The sequence below is a fragment of the Haliotis asinina genome, chromosome 2, assembly GCF_037392515.1.
Source record: "Haliotis asinina isolate JCU_RB_2024 chromosome 2, JCU_Hal_asi_v2, whole genome shotgun sequence".
In the NCBI taxonomy this organism is placed as follows: Eukaryota; Metazoa; Mollusca; class Gastropoda; order Lepetellida; family Haliotidae; genus Haliotis; species Haliotis asinina.
This window is the reverse complement of record NC_090281.1, coordinates 24,919,275-24,930,669: the sequence shown is the minus strand read 5'-3', so window position 1 is coordinate 24,930,669 and position 11,395 is coordinate 24,919,275. Positions and strand designations below refer to the sequence as shown.

The 11,395-nt window shown below is 39.2% G+C and overlaps 1 protein-coding gene across 1 annotated transcript in view; it reads right to left on the bottom strand.

The window, feature by feature from the left end:
* The window catches only part of LOC137273465 (flavin-containing monooxygenase 5-like), a 4,175-nt gene extending 1,770 nt beyond the window's left edge, over nucleotides 1–2,405 (bottom strand). Inside the window, exons 1-3 of the mRNA XM_067806164.1 lie at nucleotides 2,106–2,405; nucleotides 1,121–1,486; nucleotides 228–782 (exon numbers count right to left, since the gene is read on the bottom strand). Coding sequence (XP_067662265.1) covers nucleotides 228–782; nucleotides 1,121–1,486; nucleotides 2,106–2,363 — 1,179 coding nt within the window. The 5' untranslated portion in view covers nucleotides 2,364–2,405. The remainder of the gene's footprint in view (nucleotides 1–227; nucleotides 783–1,120; nucleotides 1,487–2,105) is intronic.
* Nucleotides 2,406–11,395: the final 8,990 nt, after the last annotated feature.

Sequence of the window (11,395 nt, the reverse complement as noted above, 5' to 3'; positions counted from 1 at the left end):
ACTATCGCATAATGGAAAAAAATGTGCGACATATTTTCAATTAAATATAGGCCGGTGGGGTAGCTTAATGGTTAAAGAGATCACTCGTCAGCTGAAGGACCGGGTTCGATTCCCCAAATGGGTACAGAGTGTGCAGCCCACCATGAATATTGGCTAAAGCGGCGTAAAAACTCAATCCAGTATGTGCAGTTTTCAAGCAACAATCCAGGACAAAGAAAACAACTTACTTTGAAAACTCTGGTTGCCAGGCGACATTGCAACTCCGCGATAGGCATGATGGCGCCCAGAGGCTGGAAACATCCAATCACCACCAGTGTCTGTTTGGGTAGGTCAGGTGGAAACATATATTTGAACATCTTGACTTTATTCTTCTTAACATCGATCACAGACTCGTCAATAAACGGGAAGCCGAATATATACCCTGTGGCCAGTATGATAACGTCGATATCATCTTCCACCGTCCCGTCAACAAACTCAACGCCCGTCTTGGTAAACCGCTTGATGTCAGCCTTGACCTTTATAGAGCCAGTTGCGATTCTGTTGGGCATATCATCGTTTACTGTAGGATGTTGAGCAAACAGCGAGTGTTTAGGCTTCAAGGAGTACAGCTCGTGGTCGAAACGTTTGTTGAGCTGTTTCTGAGCTATACCGCTTAGGGTCTCCCTGGACAAGGAGTGTCGGATCTTATTGACGAAGCGCGTTGAGTGCAGAAAGTCGAAAGGAATACCACTGTCCGCAATTCTGTTGAGTACCCAGGTACCACGCCTAGTGCTTAGAAACACCTGTGGAAACAAGATGGTCTTCATGCATGTAGGAACTAATTCTGAAAGGCGCAAACATGACCTTTGTGATGGTCATGGACCTGGTTGTGATGTTATCCTATTTGCATAGATCGATGTTTATGCTGTTGATCACTGGTTTGTGAAATGCTAAGGGGAACGCTAAGAGATTACAGGGCTACGAGAGCTTTGTGGCTTTTAATGTCATCAACACTCTACTCCGATCCTGTGATTCCGTCGAGGTACATTGTAGCAATCAGTTAAGTCATCAAATCTTACTTCTTATTTCACTTCCAACCAAACAGTCTTATACAGAGTTGATTTTTAATATCAACACTCACTTGCCCCACCCTGCTCAGCTCCACAGCCACGTCTCCGCCCGAGTTGCCGACACCGACAACTACGACCCTCTTCCCAACATACCCCGTCCAGTCCTTGTAGTTGTGAGAGTGAAGGATCTTCCCCTGAAAGTCTTCTTGACCTGTGAAGTACGGCATGTTCTTGCTGGCGTGATGACCAGTGCACACCATTACCGAGTCAAACACCTTCGTCTCCTCACTTCCGGTCTTGTGATCTCTGATCTGCAGATCCCATCTTCCGGTCTGTTCGTAGTCACTTGACTTCTTCACGGATAGGATCTCTTGGTTGTATTGGATGTATTTTGTCAGGTTGAAGGCTTGAGCGTACATCTGGAAATACTGCCATACCTGGAGACAATAGAAACATGCAGGTCAAGACGATCACCAGCTGCATTACTGCATAAATTTAGAAGAATGTCGGTCATTTGTATGCATTACCATATAGGAGAATGTGGGTCACTTGTGTGCAATACTACATAAAATGTTGTTCATTTGTATGCAATAGTACATAGAAGAATGTTGGTCATTTGTATGCATTACTATACGGAAGAATGTCATTCATTTGTATGCGGTCGTTTGTATGCAGTGCCATATAGCTGAAGATGGGTCATTTGTTTGCTGTGTCATATAGCTGAATGTCGGTAATTTGAATGTATGCAATATTATGAAGAAGACTGTGGATCATTTGCATGGAGTGCCAGATAGCTGATATACTCGCTCACTCAAAGTCTGTGCTGAGATCATATCTTGAAACCAAACTGATAGTGTTGTTTTTTTTTGTCGTTCATGGCATACTTTGATACAGAGCAGATTACCATCGCATACTCCGCCCCCAAAACGTCTACTGAGAAATCATTAGCCATTAAGCTCTCACTGGTCGGCTTTCAAACAAAGCACATATCAAACACATACACACGCACGCACGCACGCACGCACGCACGCACGCACGAAATAAACAGTGCGTTACCTGAGTGTTGTGCATGAAATTGGGGAACTCTTTGGGTATGGGGAAGTCGCTGAAACACATCATCTCCTTGCTTGTGTTGATGACAGTTGACCTCATCACGCACCCCTGATCCTCCCGAACTTTTTCCGTGAAATTCCACAATCCCCCGAGTTCGTCAGTTCGCTCAAAACAAAACGGCTCCAGATTTTCATCTAAACAACATTTGATGGCGGTCAGACCACTACATCCAGCCCCGATGATCGCCACCCGCTTCGCCATTATGAATCTTACCGACTGAGCATTTGATACGATAAACCGCGTGGACTTATATCTTGCTGTCAGTCTTGAGTATGGTGGCTGATTCGGGCCATCGCTTTATCGTCCTGCAAAATCAAGGCGACATCGCGACAAAGCGATAGCACGAAACGACAATGCGATACGCCGACACAATATAGCAATATTGCGATACGGCCAGAAAACGAAATAGCGAAAACCCCAAACGATATAGCGATAACACGACACGAAATGGCGACAACTAGACACGAAATGGCGATATCTCGACACGAAATGGCGATAAAACTGGGCGACATTGCGATATGGAGATAACGCGAAAGGCGACATTGCGGTATAGAGACACGATATGGCGATACAGCGACATTTCGATATTGCGATATTGCTCCCTTTCCATTTGTGAAATGTGGAAAAGCGGGTAGGCTGATTCAGTTTTAGAATCTGATATGTGGAGTATGTAAGATAAACGCATTTGTAAAACCATCCAGTTTACAGAAATAGCTCATCCAAAAGCACGATGAGTGATGACATATTTCAAACTGTGATGGTTGTTCAGGCCATGGTCATGCGAACTTTGTAGGCTATAGGATTTCACCAGAACAGATTTGTCATCGTACGGTGCCTTCTTTTCTTCTTTACGAAATGAAAATATGATCATAAAGAAAATTTGTAGAAGGCCGTTTATTCTTGTATCTATAAATAAGAAAATATTACATTGTACACTGAATTAATTTCAGTAAGTATAGTAAGTCACTATCAGAATTTAAGGAATTTAAAGCAAAATACAGTATTGTGGACCCACTGATGACCTTCAGTGTTTGAGGAGACAGCCCAATTAAACAGTCCGAGAGTCTGGGTGGAATTGACTTTGTTGTAGGTTTGTTGAGGCTAGAACAATAGAATTTACTGGAAAGGTACATGTACGGGGATGTAAATGTTTTTGGGGTGAAACATCTAGTTAATAAAACACAATGTATATGATTAATGCACATGGGTTTCAAGCTATCTCTACAGATATTTATAGATTAAGAAAGTTTAGGTCTTGTAGTTGTTATAGCATGATCCCTCTGGTAAACGATTTGGAAACAAACAGATAAAAACATGTATGTTTGTTTGTTTGCTTTCTGACCATGTCAGTGTTGTATTTGAATGGTGGGGTGGTTATTACTATTTAAAACTTACCTCTTATCTCTTATTTCTTACCATCTGTGTAACTGCGGCGTGATATTGCCACTAAATAAAGAATAATGGAACAACGTCGACACATTGTTCCATACATAAGGGCAAAAAGTATTACACTAAATGTAGAAATGTTTGGGTTATTTACCGATATTCTCTAAATGGTCATTAGCAGGGTTGGGTGTTACCAAAATGTTCGTATTGCGATGTTTTGTGATATACGTTGGCGTACTGCAATATGTTTTGCAACATATTGTGAAAGTGGAACACATGGTTTAAGGTCATGAAATTACTGTTTCATTTCTTTTGAAACAATGCTACTAGAAAGTTAGGTATCAGGTGTGATTGTAGGAGAGATCAAATGAACATGTTTCTGAATGCTTTGCTCTAATGTTTGGAACTCGAGCAAAAGCGTCTGCAGCAGGGTCCACCATTTCGGTTTGTTTATCCTCACAACAAGTGCCCTACCAATCTATTTTCTTTAATTCACGTGGTTTAAAATTCATGCTTGTACAATCACATGGCCAATAAGCATTTTCGAAACTAAAAATATGCGGTTTAAACAGTATCTATTCAAAATAAAGAAAAGACATCAGAAAGGCAACAGAGAACCCACAAAAAGGAATGGCAAACAGACCGAACAAGGCCTGTATTGATGCCTCTCCCAAGAGAAAACAACTTAAAAGAATTAAACACGATTAAGAGATGGTAAAAGGATGTATAATTCAATGAAGCAATTTTCAAAACCAAGAAAACTAGTTTATGTGTTATTTAACCATACGTTTGGAGTTAATTATGAAATGATAAATGGATGTAAGAAGTAATTCTGCATAAATATTGGATACGCTATCTTTGCCACAGATTATTTCTTCAACAGAGAATCTATTGCGGTAGAAGTACTGGTTATATTATGTCTGATATGACCAAATAGAGGGCAAAAAATGAAGTATGAGGTATCTTCTGTTAAAAAGTCACATTGGTATGAACTGTTTTCTTTTATATGTCTTTTGAAATGGTGTAAGTTTAAAACACTACACCCAGTCTCAGTTTGCACATGATAATTTGGAAAAAGCGCTTGGCAATAATTAAAGTAATTATAGCTGTGAAAATGAGAGTGTAATAAGTAAGATATAATTTAAATTTAGACAATAATTCTGCCGATTTACATATTCGTCCACATTATTGTAGCCGTGTATGACTAATTGAAGAAGAGGGTGTTCTAGTTTTTTACTCGTCTAGTTGTTTTTGTTCTGGCTGTCTTGAGTATCTTTGGCATTATGAAGGCAATAGTGAGTATTTTTGCCCACTTCTTGTGGAGCTAATCTTGTTAAGTTCTCTGGCGTTAAGCCATGTACCATCTTATAACAAATAAAAAATTTATGATTCTTTCTCCATTGAAAGAGAGATGGCATACCTGTTTCTTCGTCATTTGTTTAATGACTGATTCCCATGATGGCCTCACTTATGGTACGATGAGCATCAAGGTGTAATCTTTCTAGTACTGATCCTGGTTCTTGGGATCAGTTGTCCCAAATGAAGTCACAGTATTCAAAGATAGGAAGGAGGAATGTTATATACAGTCTTTCTGTTTAGTTTATTAGTTCATATTTAAGATTCCAAAAGCAATATATTATAGGACTAGTTTCTTTACTTGATATTCGATTTGCATATTCCATATACCATTGCTTTGAAATCATAGCCCTAAATGTTTATGTTAGTCATCCATCATTAAATCTGTTTTCGCTCTAGGTATTGCCTTTCAGTGAATAACGTAGTCTCTGGTTTTGGGGGGCTAAACGACACCTGCATTCATTTCTTCATTCAGACAGATTAGCAAGATCACTGTTCAATATTCTTGTTGCATCGGTGGGGTTACGTATGATTATGTAAAGGGAGGTATCATCAGCAAATAAAAGTATGTTGCTTGATACCAATAAGTGATTCATTTATCTAAACAAGGAACATAAGAGGACCCAGTACGGAGTGTATTAATGTATAATTATATAAAGGAAATACAAATATTATTAGCAGTTTGGCTACATCACGAAAATGGCAGATCGTATCGGGTGAACCGGTTTGCGAAAAGCCTACCGCAATATACAGTACTGTGAAGCTCGTATGGCAATATAACGGTTAAGTATGGAATCCGAGAAGGGACATTGTCGCATTGTCGCATTGTCGCGTCGTCGCCCTCTCAAAAACAAGCAAAATGAGGCAAAAATTAACCAAAGCGCGACAACGCGACAATGCGACAACGCGACAACGCGACAACGCGACAATGTCCCTTCTCGGATTCCATAGTTAAGCGGTATTATCGGCCACCTCCACAAATTTAACATTGTCGTACTTTAAAACGAACGTGTAAGCTACAACCAAATCGAGAAAGTGTTAACTTTAACAAGTAAAAGATAAGGTTCTGATTTTGAATAAATAAATAAATAAATAAATAAATAAATAAATAAATAAATAAATAAATAAATAAATAAATAAATAAATAAATAAATAAATAAATAAATAAACAAACTAGGGGCAATTTTACAACTTTTAAACATGAGATATTACGAGAACGAGCCCAGCACATTGAGGTATAATAGTATATTTCAAAATTGCACTTTGTGCATTATGAACTGATAAAAATTATGACATTACTACTAAACATTAACTTGACATGGCAAGACGCAGACTTCCGGAAAACGGGAAATCAGCTTCATTAATCCCTTTGTGCACATTACCATGGCCAAACGTGATTTTAACTGTTTGTTTCCAAATCGTCTTCCAGAGGCATCATGCAATAACAACGACAAGACCCAGACTTTCTTAATCTATAAATACCTGTAGAGATAGATTGAAACCCATGATCATTAATCATGCAAATTATGTTTTATCAACTAGATATTTAATCCCATACTCCACATTTTTTATTCTAAAACTGAATAAACTTATCCACTTTTCCACATTTCACAAATGGAAAGGGAGCAATATCTCCATATCGCAATGTCGCTGTATCGCCAAATCGCATTGTCGCTGTATCGCTTTATCGCAATATCTCTGTATATCGTGTCTCTATATCGCAATGTCGCCTTTTCGCGTTATCGCGATGTCGCTGTATCGCCATATCGTGTCTCTATATCGCAATGTCGCCTTTTCGCGTTATCGCCATATCGCAATGTCGCCCAGTTTTATCGCCATTTCGTGTCGTGTTATCGCCATTTCGTATCGTGATATCGCCATTTTGTGTCTAGTTATCGCAATGTCGTGTCGATTTGTTGCAATTTCGTGTCTTGTTATCGCTATATCGTGTCTTGTTATCGCTATATCGTGTCTTGTTATCGTCATTTCGTGTTGTGATATCATTATTTCGCTTTTTGGCTATATCGCCATATCGTTATATCGTGTCGCCATATCGCAATGTCGTGTCGTACTATCGCTTTGTTGCTATGTAGCCCAGAGTTTTGCAGGGCGATAAAGCGATGGCCCGAATCAGCCACCATAGTATGCCACCATACTTGAGTGACCTACGTGTGATCTGGCACACAACGGGGAGTAACTCTGTCGGCTTCGTTGAAAGGCAACCTGGTGTAGCTTTAGAGCGCATGCCTGAACCACATCTGTGTATGACAACTCTAGGTGCTGCATTAAACTTACTGAAGCGGATAGGTAGATAGTATACGCAGCCCTGTGCGAACAATGACCCACTGGACAAGACGAGCAAGACTGAACATTTCTTCCACGCTTCAGGGGGATATGATAAGATTTATATTAGCTAGAAATATAACAGACTGTTTTCAGACGTAAGTCTGAGTTTTTACTCAAATTTGAGAAAAATCATTTGAGTAGAAAACTGAAACTCAGTCTGAGGTATTCGTAAGAACTGAAGTTTGTTCCGAGAAATCGGGTCCCAAATATATATTTTACGTAAGAGAGGTAACACTTCTTGTAAGAACTGCCTCGCTCAGTAACGCCTCACTGATAGAGGGTACAACTTTTCAATGACTGAACCCACACAGGTGAAATAGTAAAATGAATAAAATGCATTCATTCTTTATTCACACTTTATTTAAAGCTACTTCAATAATGTATTTTTTACATTGTATAGTTTGCACTCATTTCAAACATAATTATCCATTTTCATAGCAGTGTTCGCATGTCTGAATATGTCTCACTGATTTTCGAAACCCAGTCGTGAGGTAGACGCCATTTTGTTTTCATGTCATAGTTGTCATAGAGCGATTTTACAAATAACATAAAATGATATTTTGTACATTTAACATAGCGTAAGATAAATACGTTGTTTGCGTCTCCCTCAGGTAATACGGTATGATGTACGTCTCTTTACCAGCTCGGATAACACTGCTACAAAGATACGTACGTCAGACCGCATTACCTGATGGAGAAGCATGAAGCTTGTAATATGTTTATGGATAATAATCAAATATTGTAAGCTTGTTTGAAAGGCATTTCAGAAGTTGATATGACAAATTGTTATGGATAACAACCTCTTTATTGCGTGAGTGCGACGTTTCAATACAGATTCTTGTACCGTTGTCAAGCAGGAGTGCTTGACACCACTGTGCTTGACAACTGTACAAGAATCTGTATCGAAAGGTCGCACTCACGCAATAAGGAAGTTGTTATCCATAACAATTTGTCATATCAACTTCTGAAATACCATTCAAACAAGCTTACAATATTTGATTGTAACTTGTCGAATACACAACTGAGCTGAACTAAATACAAGCAGAGGTGTGTTCATTTTCATAACCAACGGTGCTTCGAAAGTTTAAATCGGTGCTTTAAAGTATCTTTATATAGGTCAGTTAAAATTGCGGTGACTTTTGAAAATTATCTGTCTGGCATATCAGTGAAAATCTATCGCTCTGCTCTTTGTTTTCTAAGATGGTCTAAACACTGCTTAATGATTGAAATGTGACGGAAGCTTGGGTTACAGAGAGGAGAACGTCTGTGTCCGTTACGTACTGTTCCAGCTGTTGAAACATAATTACATTTGGTTCTAAAAAGCCCATTTTATGACTATTTAAGGCATTCATTATTACCAAGATATCATTGGAAATATCCATCAGAACATACGCTGTATCTACGTTTAACATCAGCTAATGCACGTATCAGTGAAGGTTTAGGGAAGTATATTATTCGAGAGAATAATATTTTCACTTTAAGTGGCCACAGAATGATCGTGATAGATGCAGAGGTTACTGGTGCAGGGTTTTGATACTCACATACGTAAGATATACATCGCTTCCGAGTTAAAGGGGCGGCGGGATAGCCTAGTGGTTAAGGTGTTCGCCCGTAACGCTGAAGATCCGGGTTCGATTCCCGACATGGGCACAATGTGTGAAACCTATTTCTGGTGTCCCCCGCTGTGATATTGCTGGAATATCGCTGTGATATTGATGAAATGCGAAAAAGTCACTCACTCACTCAACGTTGAAGCTGACATGACGTGATGAAGCGGAAATACTATTCATACGAGTGGTACAACATCATACAATAGGTGGGCGGTGGGGTAACCTTGTGAGTAATGCGTTCGTGTGGTCATCGGGGTTCGATTCCCCTAATGGCTAGAATGTGTGAAGCCCATTTATGGTGCTCCCCGCCCTGATATTGCAGGAATATTGTTTACCAAAAGCGGTGTAAAACCAAAGTCACTGACTCTCGTTAAAGCTGGCATGACGTGATGAGGCTGAAATACTATTGCTGCTGATGTTGCTGGAATGTTGCTAAAAACATCGTAAAACCATACTCACTCACTCGTCACAAGCTGATGAAGAAAACACGCTCTTAATGATTTTATTTGAGGAAATTTAACTCAAACCGTGGTTGGGTACTTTTGCTATTTTAGAATTACATAATGTATATGAGGAACTGTAATGCTTGGTGAAAACAAATGACAGTGGTATTGTTTCAAATGCTACATAAATATTTCGTTCACATTACAAACGGCACATGCCCTTTATTGTCTAAACACATACAACACTGTCTGACATATCCAACAATTATATCAAAATCATGTTGTTTTTATGACCCAGGAGATAACGGGCCATTGTAGGAGTAAAATTGAGCTATATAGTTTTTATGGAAAATGAGCAAGAGGTTACGAATCATGGTATTATTACATGGTTTAAGTTTCTGTCTAAGTTGTTGTAACAACTTCCGAAAATGACAGTGAGCGCGATTCGTCGTTGAGAGTTGCGTCCCTTGGACATTCCTGTATTCCGGACAGTCGTGGGATCGAATCCCCGATTCCCCAAGCTATGTTTGATGCGGTTAGCACCTGATACCTACAGCAGCCCCAACTTTCCACCCATTTCAAGCTGATATGCAATTTATTTGTATTACTCAGCTGTTGAACAGTATCGAGTGATATCTCCATCAATATTTTCTTGCTTAACCCCACCCTGCACTCAGCGATATTCTTGTTATTTACCTGCGATATGTAAGTAAATCCAGTCTGGACCAGGCAATCCAGTGGTCAACAACATGAGCGTCGATCTGTCTAACTTAGATATGATGACATGTTTTCACCAAGTCATGGAGCCTAGACCAACCGATGATGTTTGCCACATCATACGACAAGCATGACTAATTTTAAAGTAGGTCTTCACGGGCATCTCTTCATAACAAAGTGAGGTGGTTCGAGATTGGTAAACGTGTCTGAAACACAACTAGAGACGTCCAGGTCGTCCGAACACATAGTGCTTATCTCTCTTGACTGGCTGGTCCGTGTAGTATAACTCCAGTTTTTTAACAGTTCGACAATGTTATTTGGCACTTAATTTCCTCTCCCTTTTAGGATGCCCGATTTCATAGCTGCCCAAAAAGTAAAAGTTATCAAAACGACATACATGCAAATAGGATAGACAAAACGTAATAGAAAACTGTTTAAAATCACTATAATGGTTGCTTCAACAATGTATGTGAAATTATACATATAAAAAAAAGAACAACATTTCATGCAATATGTCGTATGTTAAGAACCGAACAACATTGGCATGGTCATGAAATAATCACATATGTTTCTGGTGTAACTTTGGACGATGAGGTGGAATTGTGGTCAAAGCGTTCGCTCGTCACGCCGAAGAGCCGTGTTTGATTCCACACATGAGTACTAAACTAAAATTTCAGCAGTACATGTCAGCTGATGCAAGGAACCCCGTTCTCGAACGTGCTCCAAAGTCAGCGAAAAATATATCTCGGGGACACATAAACTGCGTATCCGGGTAATTTACGTATAGACAGTTTTTAATTACGCACTGAAAAATACCAATACGTACCAATTAAACACTTAAAATGTTAGACACGTAGAAAGTTTGAAACATATGCGTACGGAATATATCTATAAAAATCGCTTGCGTGATGAAAAACACATCGATTGCTATCCAGTTGTACTGTTAGTATAGGATAAGTATGTTTTAGGAAATCATTACCAATATATTTAAGCTGGTTTTGATTTGGTATGGCATAAGGCAGTATCTACCTGCTTTGAAAACTTGCTCAATGACATCAGTTTATGATAGGAGTGGGTGATAGAAAATAAAATACTTAAAATACCTCCTCAGCATTCATAGTACCCCCAAAACAAAAACAACAACAACAAAAAAAAAAGAACAAGACAATCAAAAACAAGGAACAGTGGGTATACCGTACCCACATGAGCGAAGTCTTTTCTGGAGCTCAGAGTCTCCCATCATTACACCATGGATATCGCTTACAGTGTTCTGATCTTGAATGTCACCCCTATGTGAAGTGCATGACCATCTGTGTATATTAAGTAACTATTAAAACAGAATTAAACAACGAAACAGAGTAAAAATCACTCGACA